Below are 14232 nucleotides of genomic sequence, written 5' to 3' on the forward strand. Positions count from 1 at the left end.
GCAATGTCTTGCTACCTCACTAGTTTTGCTCTCCTTTTGTACCACTGGTTTATTTTTAAAATATCCTGCAGATGCTGAAATCCAGAGCAACACACACAAAATGCTGAAAGACTCAGCAGGGCAGGCAGCATCTATGGATGCTGGGACGAGACGCTTCTCAAGACTGGAAAGGAAAGGGGAAGATGCCAGAACGAATATGTGCGGGGAGGGGAAGGTGATAGGTGGGTAGGAAAGGTAAAGGGCTAGAGAGGAAGGAAAGTGAATGAGACTCCATTGACCAGAGAGGAGACAAAAACACAAAACAGCAGCAGACCACCAACTGGCATTGTAAGTCTGCGCCATTTAATAGGATCAGAGGCAGACTGATGCACAGAAACAGAAATATAGGCCGTTTAACCACTCAGCCATTTTCACAAAGCCCACACTCACTTCATTCCCCAGTCTCATCTGCAAGCCAGACAACTTACAGCAATTAGCCCACCAACGTACGCGTCTGAGGCAACACCCACACACTGACAAAAACACAACTCCACACAGACACGACTGAGAGTACAAGGCTTCAGTAATGCCACTGATCACCTGGCTGGCACACCAACAGATTCCTACTCTGTTTCCTCTGACAAACAGTCATAGAACCCTGCAGCACAGAAACAGGCCCTACATCAAACTATTGATCTGCCCAGTCCCATTGACCTGCACCCAAACCATAGCCCTCGAAACCCTCCGCAACCACGTCCCTATCCAGATTCCTCTTAAACGCTGAATCGAACCCACATCCACAGTCAGCTTGCTCCACGCACTCACCACCCGCTGAGTGAAGTTTCTACTCTTCTCCCCCCCATAAACATTTCACCTTTGACCGCTGGCTCTAGTCTCAGTCAAGCTCGGTGGAAAAAGGCCTGCATTTACCCTAGCTATACCACTCGATTTTGTATACCTTTATCAAATCTCCCCTCATTCTCCTGGGCTCCAGGGAATAAAGTCCTCACCTTGCCAACTTTCCCTGTAACCCAGATTATGTCCAAAGATAGCTAGGGGACCAAGCATTGAATGATCATGCAGTTATCAGGGGGCTTAACTTTTTGGTTATTGTAGGAAAGTATAGGGGGCTGACAGAAGCAAGAGCCTGCAGAGAGAATAGTCACAGCCTGTTCAGTGTCCCATATAACTCAAGCTCTCCAATTCCAGCAACATTTTCCTTGCCCTCTCTAGCTTCCTTCAACATAGTTAGGAACAGACAGCATTTAACTGCAGCAAGGGGAAACATGAGGCTATCAGGCAGGGACTTGGAAGTATAAATTGGGAACAGGTGTTCTCAGGGAAATGTACAGCAGTAGTATGGAAAACGTTCAGGGGATATTTGCATGGCGTTCTGCAGAGGTACGTTCCAATGAGACAGGGAAAGGAAGGTAGGGTACAGGAACTGTGTACGAAGGCTGTTGTAAATCTAGTCAAGGAGAAAAGAAAAGCTTACAAAAGGTTTAAAAAAAAAGCCTCAAAAAAACTAAATAATGATAGAGCTCTAGACAAATATAAGGGAAGCAGGAAGGAGCTTAACAATGAAATTAAGAGAGCCAGAAAGGGGCCATGAGAAGGTCTTGACAGACAGGATTAAGGAAAACCCCCAAGGCATTCTACAAGTATGTGAAGAGCAAGAGGATAAGATCTGAGAGAATAGGACCAATCAAGTGTGACAGTGGAAAAGTATGTATGGAACTGGAGGAGATAGCAGAGGTATTTAATGAATACTTTGCTTCAGTATTCACTATGGAAAAGGATCTTGGCTATTGTAGGGATGACATGTAGATATTAAGAAAGAGGATGTGCTGAAGCTTTTGGAAAGCACCAAGTTGGATAAGTCACTGGGACCGGATGAGATGTACCCCAGGCTACTGTGGAAGGTGAGGGAGGAGATTGCCGAGCCCCTGCCGATGATTTTTGCATCATCAATGGAGACAGGAGAGGTTCCGGAGGATTGGAGGGTTGCAGATGTTGTTCCCTTATTCAAGAAAGGGGGTAGAGGTAGCCCAGGAAATTACAGACCAGTGAGTCTTACTTCAGTGGTTGGTAAGTTGATGGAGAAGATCCTGAGAGGCAGGACTTATAAACGTTTGGAGAGGCTTAATATGACTAGGAATAGTCAGCATGGCTTTGTCAAAGGCAGGTCGTGCCTTATGAGCCTGATTGAATTTTGAGGATGTGACTAAACACATTGGTAAGGTAGAGCAGTGTGTGTGTGCCCCATCAGTCGTGGTCGACCAAGGGTACTGCGCCTCTGGTAGTCACTGGTTTGTTGAGCAGCGTCGACTTTGGCTATTGAGGTCGATCCTGGAACAGCAAGCTTTGCCACAGTTGCTACATGTGTAGGGCGTCGTGGAATTGTTGTTCGCTGTGCTCTCCGCTTCTCAACCTGACTCAGGATCACTCTTTCTCCTCGCTCTAGATGTTGCTGAAGAATACCTCGCCATTTTTTTGTGGTCATCTGCTGTATTCTCCCAACACTGTGTTGATTTTTAAGGCTTTCATGTCGCGCATGCAGAGGTCCTTGAAGAGAAGCTGGGGTCTACCAACGCTCCTCTTGCTAGTTCTCCATAGAGCAGTAGATGTAGTGTATATGGATTTCAGCAAGGCATTTGACAAGGTACCCCATGCAAGGCTTATGGAGAAAGTAAGGAGGCATGGGATCCAAGGGGACATTGCTTTGTGGATCCAGAACTGGTTTGCCCACAGAAGGCAAAGAGTGGTTGTAGACGGGTCATATTCTGCATGGAGGTCAGTAACCAGTGGTGTGCCTCAGGAATCTGTTCTGGGACCCCTACTCTTCATGATTTTTATAAGTGACCTGGATGGATGGGTTAGTAAATTTGCTGAATGCACAAAGGTTGGAGGTGTTGTGGATAGTATGGAGGTTGTCAGAGGTTACAGCAGGACATTGATAGGATGCAAAACTGGGCTGAGAAGTGGCAGATGGAGTTCATCCCAGATAAGTGTGAAATGGTTCATTTTGGTAGGTCAAATATGATGGCAGAATATAGAATTAATGGCAAGACTCTTGGCAGTGTGGAGGATCAGAGGGATCTTGGGTTCCGAGTCCATAGGACACTCAAAGCTGCTGCGCAGGTTGACTCTGTGGTTAAGACGACATATGGTGCATTGGCCTTCATCAATCACGGGATTAAGTTTAGGAGCTGAGAGGTAATGTTGCAACTGTATAGGACCCTGGTCAGACCCCACTTGGAGTACTGCGCTCAGTTCTGGTCGCCTCACTACAGGAAGGATGTGGAAACCATTGAAAGGGTGCAGAGGAGATTTACAAGGATGTTGCCTGGATTGGGGAGCATACCTTATGTGAATAGGTTGAGTGAACTCGGCCTTTTCTCCTTGGAGCGACAGAGAATGAGAGGTGATCTAATAGAGGTGTATAAGATGATGAGAGGCATTGATCGTGTGGATAATCAGAGGCTTTTTCCCAGGGTTGAAGTGGCTAACACGAGAGGGCACAGTTTTAGGTGCTTGGAAGTAGGTACAGAGGAGATATCAGGGGCAAGTTTTTTTTTAAAAAACGCAGAGAGTGGTGAGTGTGTGGAATGGGCTGCTGGCGACAGTGGTGGAGGCAGATACAATAGGGTCTTTTAAGAGACTCCTGGATAGATACAGAGCTTAGAAAGATAGAGGGCTATGAGTAACCCATGGTAATTTCAAAGCTAGAGATATGTTCTGCACAGCTTTATGGGCTGAAGGGCCTGTATTGTGCTGTAGGTTTTCTATGTTTCTATAGAGACCAGACCAGCACACAATACTCCACACCGTAATACAGCACGCAAGACACTTGCAACTTTCTACAGGTGTACCATGAGGAGCATTCTGACTGGTTGTATCACCATCATGCCAGTCCATGGCCTCCTGTACTGCTGTGATGATTGGAGGAGTAACACCTTATATTCCATCTGAGTGGCCACGAACATGAAAATCCATTTCTCAAGCTTCTGGTATTGACCTCTCCTCCCCACTTCATCATCCCCCATTCCCATTTCCCCTTCTCACCTTAACTCCTTACCCACCCACCACCCCCCTCTGGTGCTCCTCCCCCCTTCCCTTTGTCCTCTCATCAGATTCCCCCTTCTCCAGCCCTGTACCTCTTCCACCAACCCACTTCGCAGCTCGTTACTTCATCCCCCTCTAATTTCACCCATCACCTTGTAGTACTTCCTCCTCTCCCCACCCCCCACCCTCTGACTTCTCACCTCTTTTCTCCCCAGTGCTGATGAACGGTCTCGGCCCTAAACGTCAACTATTTTCTTTAGCTACTGCCTGGCCTGCTGAGTTCCCCCAGCAAATTGTGGGTGTTATTGCATCACCATCTGGTTTGGAGGCACCAATTCAGCCAGTTCCATCATGGGTACTCACGTCCCCACCATCAGGGACAGCTTCAAAACGTGAAGCCTCAAGGTAGCTGTCCCCAACACCCGAGACATGCTCCCTTCTCAGTGCTCCCATCAATGATGGTGGTACAGAATCCTGAAGACAAAGTCAGTCTTTCAGGAACAGCTTCTTCCCCTCCGCCATCAAATTTCTGAATGGACAATGAACGCTACCTCGCTATTTTATTCTGTTTTTGCACATTCTTATCGTAATTCATAATTATTATGAATTGCACTGTATTTGCCGCAAAATAAATTTCACAGTATGCCAGTAATTCTCAACGCCCCATCTCTTATACTCAATGCCCTTTCCAATGAAGGCCAAGTTGCTACCTCAGCACCCTGGCTACCTGTGTGAACACTTTCAGGGGACTCTTGTTCTACAATACTCAGGGCCCTCCCATTCACTGTGCATATCTGCCCCGCTTTACCTTCCCAAAATGCATCAGTGAATCAACTCCAATCTACCTGCCGTTTCTTAGACCATCTCTCAGATGACGCACATCTTGTTGTGACCTTAGACCATCACACCACCATCTGTAAACTTAATAACCATGCCACTGGCAGTACTATCCAAGTAAATAGCATTGGGTGGGAGGTCATGTGTTATGGGTGAAAGGTGAGAAGTTTAAGGGGAACATGAGGGGAAACTTCACTCATAGGGTTGAGAGTGTGGAATGAGCTACCTGCACAAGTGGTGCATGTGAGCTCGGTTTCAATGTTTAAACAAAGTTTGGATAGGTACATGGATGGTCGAACGTGGAGGGTTGTGGCCCTGGTGCAGGTCGATGGCAGTAGGCTGCTTAAACGTTTCAGCGCAGCCTAGATAGGCTAAAGTGCCCGCTGCTGCTCGGTACTTTTCCATGACTAATGACAAACCTGAAGTAGCTGTATCACTTGTCACAGGCACCAATCTGACTCAAGTTCAGTCCACTGTCATTCAACTGTAGACATGTACAGTATACTGGCAAACAATGCAACATTCCTCCAGACCTATATGCACAATACATACATAACTCACACACAACACGCAAAGTAATATTACCAGTAGTGAGCAAATTCATGACACAAATTAAAAAGTAAACAGTATAACGCTACTGGCACTTCATACGTGATGAGAGCTGGATGGTGACAGGAAGTTGAGCAGTCTTACAGCCTGCTGCAAAGAGATTGGTGGATGAGTGGGAGGGATCACGCCCTGGGTACACAGTATTTCTGATAAATATCTGATGGGTGGAGATAGTGCCAGTAGCCCTTGCAATTTGGCCCTTCAAACTACGCAGCCCAGCAATTCCCCAATTTAACCCCAGCCTAATTATGGGACAATTTACAATGACCAATTAACATACCAACCAGTACATCTTTGGACTGTGGGAGGAAACAGGAGCACCCAGAGGAAATCCATGCAGTCACGGGGAAAACATACAAACTCCTCAGGCGGGGGGAATTGAAACCAGTTCGTCTGCATTGTAAAGTGCTTGTTAATCACTATGCTACCATGCCGCACAAGAAACTTATGATCAGAGGCCTTGGGATGCCCAACTCAAACGATGAAGCGTCTGGTCAGGACGCTCTTCCACCAAAGAAGCTTTGTATCCAATTGACTAGCTCACCCGGGACCCCAAATGATCTATTTTGCAGACCAGTATACAATCTGAATCTTTGTTAAAATCCATAGATTTATTCAGCATGGAAACAATCCCTTAACCCAACTCACCCATGCCAATCAAAATGTCTGTCTAATCTGCCTGCATTTGGACCACAACCCCTCAAAGTTTGTCATTCTTTGTCTTCACCCCATCACCCCTACCAGGGCATCAGCAGCTCACCGGAGTCCTCTCTTGGGCTCACCTTTCGAGTTGTCCCCAGTTCTTGCCTATCCACAAAGGTTCTTCCTCTCCCAGGAATGAAGTCTTTGGAGCATCTCTGGTGTTTCTGCAACACTGGGCTTTTAAAACAGAAAGTGATTGCTAGCCCATGCCAAATCCTCCTCCTTTCACAGCCAGGCTTGGGACCGACTGTCCATGGCGGAGGTAAACCGTCCCCGTTCATGTACCCAAATGTGTGTTTTTTTTAAATCAGAAATTAGTGTGGCAGTTTGCTTATCGCTTTTACAGTGCCGGTAACCCAGGTTCATAAAAGGACCAACACTGGGTCATTTGAACTAACGAGTCTGCTCCACCATTCCACCGTGGCTTGATTTACTATCGCTCTTCTGCCTTCTCCCTGTAACCTTTCACCCTGATTTATCAAGAACCCATCTATCTCCTGCCACTGCCTGAAAGGAATGCATTTTCTGTACTGATGTTATTAATGAGGGCAGCTGGGGGGGTGGGGGAGGGTCCCTAATATTGGATGCCACCTTTTAAAACATTTACATGTTATGTCAGGATATCCTGCTTTGCAGTGAATTTGAGGCTTTCAGTTAGACACATGAATATGTAGGTGGCATAACACTATTACAAAGCCAGGGGCATGGGCTCCATTCACACCGCTATGCATAAGGAGACTGTACCATCTCTTCATGCCCACTTGGGTTTCCTCCGGGTGCTCTGGTTTCCTCCCACCTCCCAAAGAGCTAGTAAGTTAATTGATCACATGGGTGCAACTGGTTGTTGAGGGGGACCTCAAAATTAAACCCCACAAAACAATATGAACCAGTGCTGTATGAACACACCATGCAGAGAACTTAGTAAATTGTGTTGTTTCGCAGAAAGAACCGAGAGCTGTGGTATATTTAGTATTAGAAAGTCCTGTTCTGTGGTTTCATTAGAAAGTATCACTTCATTATAGATAAAATAGGACATTCACATGTTTCCGGAAGGTTTTGGCAATAGTGCTCAAAAGTGCACTTTCACATCACACACTCTCCAATTGACAAAATGAAGGACTGATCACCTAATTCCAGAGAATCACTTCATGCAGAGGAAGGAAACAGCTTCAATAAATTCAGCAAACAGTCCTGAAATGAGCAGTAAAACCAGCTCAGACATTCAATCCATTTCAAAAAACTGCGGAGTGCGGTAGAACAGAGGGATCTGGGAATGGATTGTTGAAAGTAATGTCACAGGTAGATGGGGTCGTACAGAATGCTCTTGGCGTATTGGCCTTCACACAGCGAAGTACTGAGTACAGGAATCGAGATGTTGAAGTTGTACAAGACACTGGTCAGGCCTGTTTTGGAGTACTGTCTGCCGACATGGTCACCTACCTACAGGAAAAATATCAGTAAGACTGAAAGAGTGCAGAGAAAATATACAAAGATGACTTGAGCACGAGCTATAGAGTAAGGTTGAATAAATTAGGAATTTATTCCCTAGAACATAGAACGAGGGGAGATAATATATAGGCAGGGTATAGGTGAGCAGGCTTTTTCTGCTAAGGTTGGGTGAGACGATGTCCAGAGATCATAGGTCAAGGGTGAAAGGTTAAATATTTAACAGGAAACTGGGTGGGAACGTCTTCACTCAGTAGTGAGAGAGTGGAGTGGTGGATGCGGGTTCAGTTCAACATCCATGAGAAGCTTGGATAGGTACATGGATAGGAGGGGTTTGGAGGGCTGCGAGATGGGTTGATGGGACTAGGCAGTTCAGCATGGACGAGAATGGCCAGATGGACCTGCTTCTGCTGTAGGGCTCTATGCGTCTAAAATGTCAACAGCAAATAGAGGTCAGAGCTCAACAAAACATTTGCTAAACAGCTAACAAGCTCAAAGCTCTGCACCTCCATCTAACTGGTATCATCATCAGCCCCAGGAGAGTCAGAAGGAACATCAAACCCCACTCCCACTACCTTTAACTCCATAACCCTCCACTCCTTTGTAGAAGCAGAGCAGACATTTCAGCAGGGAAAGAGTGCTCACATGTGCAGGCAGTACAGTAGGGTAGTGTTTAGCATGATGTTATTATAGTGCCTGTGATCATGGTTCAATTGCCACTGCTGGCGGTAACCTGGGCCACTGGCACGGTAACAGTGTCACTAATGCACAGACAGCCACAGGATAGTGTGGTTATATCCAATGGTGATTAGCAGGGAAAAGATGGACAGAAGAATTGACGTCCTGATGAAGGGTCTCAGCCCAAAACACAGAGCCATTATTCATTTCCATAGATGCTGCCTGACTTGCTGAGTTCCTTCAGCATTTGTGTGTTACATCCAAATTGGTTACCTGATGGTTAGTTCTGACCAGAAAAGCACAAATACACAGACACTGGGAGACCGCTGACAGTCAATTAACTCTACACTCACTCCTGCAGCTAGTAGACTTACTTTCGTCTCCTGGCTCCATGAAGAAGGTTGTCATGTTTTTCATAAACCTGAAGCTCCTGTTCCTCATCCTGCAAGGCATCCGGGTCCTCTGTCGCCAGGGCGTCTACAGCACTGCCCAACGGCAAAGCTAGAAGAACACATCACACGTCAATGAGTGGTGCCATGATATTCAGCCATACCAGTCAAACACACATTTACCCCTCAGCTTGGGCGAGACTAGAACTGGAAGTCATGGGTTAACGGTGAAAGGTAAAATAGTTAAGGGGAACCTGAGGAGGAACTTCTTCAGAGGGTGGTGAGAGTGCGAAATGAGCTACCAGCATAAGTGGTGAATGTGGGTTCAATTTCAACATTTAAGCCAAGTTTGGATTTATTTTAGCACCTGTCTTAAAGCTAGATTCTTTAAAGTAAATTTTAACTTCACCTCTCTTGTAAAACTCTACCTGTAGCCACATCAGTTTGTGGTTAATTTGTGGTTAAGTTGTTGTACAAAGGGGGTGGGGGGGAGGGCACTGAGGGTACCGCCCGGGGTGGTGGGGGGGGGGGGGGGGGGGAGGGCACCACCCAGGTGCAGGTCGATGGGATTCGGCAGCAGTCACCAATTGGGGTGTAATTCCCACTGCTGTCTGTAAGGAGATTGTATGTTAGTCCTGTGACCACGTGAGTTTCCTCCAGGTGCTCCAGCTTCCTGCCACATTCCAAAGACATATGGGCTAAGAGCTGGTAAGTTGTGGGCATGCTATGTTGGCCCCAAAAGTATGGTGGCAGTTGTGGACTGCCCCCAGCTCAGTCCTTGGGACTGTGCTGGACATTCACCCCGAACAATGCAAATTAACTGTATGTTTCCATGTACGCGTGATACATAAAGCTAATCTTTACCTTTAGGGGGAAATGGTATCTTTGCCTATTTGTAAATGGACACTTGATAAACCAGGGTACTCCAGTCGGCAGTAATACAGAGAAAGTCACAGCAGCCTTGAGGAGTGAGGGCAACTCCTTACTGGCAGACAGTGTGGGTAATGGATGAGAAACAAACTCCTCACCTCCTCCCTCCCAACCACTTGGTCCTACAGATTCAAGAACTCACCATCACCATCTTGCTCTCCTGCGGCTCTGTACCTGTGCATTCGCAGCACGTGTTCAGAAACCGCGCGGTCCTGCTCCGGGTCCATCTGGTCCAGCATGATGAAGAGCAGGTCAAAACGGGACAGCAGTGAATCCTGCAGGCCGATGTTCTCCATCGGAGTTTTATACTGGTTATACTGGGGGAGAAAAAGAGACACACACAGATCAAACAGGACAGCAGCGAATCCTGCAGGCCAATGTTCTCCATCAATGTTTTACACTGGCTATACTGGGGAAGGAGACAGTTCAACAGAAGGAAAGTGATCCAACCCTCAAGGAGAAGCAAACACTTGAGCAACTCTGCGATAGGACAAAGAAAAATTGATTAACTTAAAAGCAGTTCAGTTCTGGTTGCCTCATTATGGAAAGGATATGAAAGCTTCAGAAGCTGTAGCGATTTATCAGGATGCTGCCTGGATTAGAGCACATCGTATGAGGATCTTCTCATTACAATCAGGAAGGTGGTACAGGAGCATGAAGACAGTTTCATGAAGTGTTCGTTTACATACACATGCCGGTGGGAGTGTGGAACACACTGCCAAGAGTGACAGAGATATTACGGGTATGCAAAAGGCTCTTAGATAGGATCATGGATGAAAGATGAAATGGAGAGTTATGTGGGAGTGAACTCAGAGGACCACAACCTTGTCGTGGTTTGGAGATGTGACAGGATCCTGAATTACTCCTATGAACTGTGCTCGTTTGCCCCCATTAACTGTGCTTTAGAAAAGAGAGAGTTATTTAACATCGATATCTTGTTTTGAAGAGAGAGAGAGAGAGATGAAGACTAACTGTTGGACTGTCACTTTAAGGCACGAGGAAGAACGGGCTAACTTTTGGATTTCTGCTGAGTTGGAGAGAGAGAGATGGCACTGAGCAGCTCGTAAGTTGCTACGGTGACCTAAGGATTTCCAGCAGTGTGTTGATACTTCCCAAGGACATTTGCCTGCTTGTGATTTTCTTAAACAGAGAGAGGAAGGAGGAGATATTTGAGTGTCAGTTGATGCTCAGCACGGGAAGATAAAATAGGAGGTCAGATGATAGACCTCAGACACATGTTTTGGACACTGAATGAGCATGGTTGTGCCCGCAGAGAAAAGTGAGTTTTGGAGGAGCGATCAGTTGCTTTTGCAGTGAAAAGGAAGGGGGCTGTCCGTGTGTCCAACCTCGCCTGGGGGATAGCTCCACCACAGAAAACCGGTCCCCTTTGTTAAAGTCACACTCGGTGACTTTTAAAGGATTTCGGAGGACAACGAGAAGATCGACGGCATCAGCTCACCTGAAGACTCAAATCTCTCCATCACTACTCAACTCAATACCACGAACTGAACTTTACTCATCATCGTAAGACTGTATCTTTTTAGCCCTAGACTTAAAGAAGCTTGATTTTCATATATTTCCACACTTGATATATTTACTTATATATAATCATTGCTAACCTGTTTGATTTATCTACGTTTACATTACTGTATTGCATAGTCACTAATAAATATTAGTTTATAGCAATACTGGACTCCAAAGTGTTTTCCATCTCTGCTGGTTCTTTATTCCTGTCACGGAGTACGTGACAGGAGGCTTGTGTGCCTTAATGACCCAGACAGCAATGTTGGTTGGAGTCAGGGCTTTATGCTTTGGTTCTTAGGGTCACCCATGTCGAACGGGTGAAAGGGCAGAGGCCAGTCCACTGGATCTCTAGATTTGCGAGTTCATCTCAGTCCTAACAACCCTGAGTGGTCAAACAAAACTGTTAGGGAAACAGAATGAAGAATACTTCTACATTTGAGCAGCCAAAGACAGACAGAAAGGGAGAAGCTGCATCACTGTCCTACAAGCTAACAGGGAGAAAGTACATTGGGGGGGAGGGGGGTTAGACCAATCTTGGGGTAGGATAAAAAGTCAGCACATGGGCCGAAGGGCCTGTACTGTTTTATGTTCTATGATTCATTACTGAACACTAACAGCCTAATTACTCCTGATAGCAACATCTCCCTGCCATACCCATCCATTGTAACCCATGTTTACTAGGCAGAAGCTGGAGTTCGAGACAACGAGCACTGCCCTGCCATACCCATCCACCGTAACCCACGCTTACTGGGTAGAAGCTGGAGTTCGAGATGACATCATCTCCCTGCCATGTGATTCAGTGGTGAGAAGGCTACCTTTCATAGACAACACACATCTACAGTCATTATGATTTGGGTTCAACCAAGCAAGAAAGTTGGAATGTTCTGATGAGGAAACATCAATTGTGGTGAATGCTGTGTGGGGCAGTAATCATTTGCCAGTAAACAACAGATCATACACTTGCATAAAATTACATGGGCTTGTTCCAGTGGTAGCTGGGTGTATTGCTTTAACCACAGCTTTGAATTCCCATCACAAGCCCCAGGTCAAACTTCTCCAGAAGAACATCATGAACAAACTGGCAAATTCAGTAGCATTGTCACCTACTCCTTGAAACCATTCATCTGCACAAACTCCCTGCGATGGGGATCCTCCGAGCATCGCCCCTTGTGCTCTCCTCCGCACCCTCTCACAAAAAACCCCAAACCCAACTACTATCTTTCAAAAATCTGACCTCATCTAGTTCTCTCAAATCTTCCCTAACATCCCACTAGGCTGAAAGCTACAGCACATTAGCAAAACAAACCCAATTGTCTGACACAACATTCCCAAGTTGGGCAAATGGCTCCATAACTTTAGCTGAAGCCAAAACATTAGCCTAGGAAGTTTAATTATAGGGCATACTGTGTTTTCAGAAAAAAAACTGCTATAATAACTCAAAGCATATCAGCAGAAATACAAACCATGTTCTTAACCAGGGTATTACAACAGTCACAACTTATCACTAACATTACAAATAAAAACACTCAACAACTCTCCAAGCAACAGGATCCAGTAACAAGGCAGCCTTCCGTGCCTAAACACATTACTCACAGAATGAGAATATAAAGAATTAAAATAAAATACCAGTGATGGGATTGGATACCCTCACTGATATACCAAAGGTGCCACAGGTAGATAGGTTCATACAGAGTAGAGTGCTTTTGGCACACTGACCTTCACAAATCAGAGTATTGAGTACAGAAGATGGGATGTTATGTTGAAGTTGTATCAGACACTTGAGGCCTAATTTGGAGAACTGTGTACGGTCACTTACCTACAGGAGGATATCAACAAGATTGAAAGAGCGCAGAGAAAATTTCTGAGGATGCTGTTGGGACTTTAAAACAAAGATTGAATAGGTCAGAACTTTATTCCCTGGAGAAGAGATTCGCCAGAGGCATACAAATTTACGAGGTATTGATAGGGTAAATGCAAGCAGGTTTTTTTCCACTGAGATGAGAACATTTGCAGATGCTGGAAATCTATGCAACGCACACAAAATGCTGCAGGAACTCAGCAGGCCAGGCAGCATCTGTGGATATGAATAAACGGTTGCCATTTTATCAGGACTGAAAAAAAGGATTTTTGTTTTAAAGATTAATAGTTTGGCACTAGATGGGGCTGAAAAGCTTAGTTTTGTGGTGTAGCTTTGTATGCACCTGCAGAGTAAAAAAGTGTGACTGATTGACTCCAGCCTGCATTGGTACCACATGCCCTCACCTTTCCATAGACAGGATTGGCTGCAGCCAGCACGCTGCACCTGGCATTGAGCCTGGCGTGGATGCCAGCTTTAGCTATGGTCACACGGCCTTGCTCCATCACCTCATGGATAGCAGTACGATCCAGGTCAGACATCTTGTCAAACTCGTCAATGCAGACGACTCCTCGGTCAGCTAAAACCATGGCACCAGCCTCGAGACGTCGCTCTCCTGGGAGAGGGGCAGAGCAGACGATCAGAATTTCATGGCTGAACAACAGATGGATGTGGCTCCAACAGTTGGCAAATCAACAAGTAATGAGCATGAATGAACCACCCATGGACAAGTTAAACATCACAAATAACTCACTCCAACACTCAGCAGGGTTATAAATGCCAGCCTTGCTGGCATTGCAATCGCAAACTAAAGCACACAAGCAGCCCTCTTTCATTAGGAGTGTGAGGAGAATTGGGACATCAAAAACTAGCAAATTTGTACCATGGAGAGCATTCTGACTGATTGCGTAACTATCTTATATAGAGGGGCCTTAGAGAGAGGAGAGAAGGGTGCAGTGGATTATAAACTTAGCTAGCTTCATCATGGGCACAACCCACCCCTCAAGAAGATGAGCTTCATTCATCATGAAGGACCCTCACCAACCAGGACAAACCCCTTCACACTGGGGAGGAGGTACAGGAGCTTGAAGAAACTCCACTTTTAGGAATAGCTTATTCCCCTCCAGCAGCAGATTTCTGAACTGTCCAAGAACATTACTTCACTATTTTTTTGTTCCTTTTGCACTATTTACTTTTTAAATATATCTTTATTCTGAT

General features: G+C 45.8%; 1 protein-coding gene across 4 annotated transcripts in view; it reads right to left on the reverse strand.

The window, feature by feature from the left end:
• Positions 1 to 14232, reverse strand: part of mcm3 (minichromosome maintenance complex component 3) — an 84838-nt gene that overhangs the window by 16103 nt on the left and 54503 nt on the right. For all 4 annotated transcript variants that reach the window (XM_072264709.1, XM_072264708.1, XM_072264710.1 and 1 more), the window contains 3 exons: positions 13422 to 13630; positions 9778 to 9952; positions 8691 to 8817 (listed from right to left, as the gene is read on the reverse strand). In XM_072264709.1, the coding sequence (XP_072120810.1) occupies positions 8691 to 8817; positions 9778 to 9952; positions 13422 to 13630 (511 nt within the window). The remainder of the gene's footprint in view (positions 1 to 8690; positions 8818 to 9777; positions 9953 to 13421; positions 13631 to 14232) is intronic.

Source organism: Mobula birostris, chromosome 8 (genome assembly GCF_030028105.1).
Source record: "Mobula birostris isolate sMobBir1 chromosome 8, sMobBir1.hap1, whole genome shotgun sequence".
In the NCBI taxonomy this organism is placed as follows: domain Eukaryota; kingdom Metazoa; phylum Chordata; class Chondrichthyes; order Myliobatiformes; family Myliobatidae; genus Mobula; species Mobula birostris.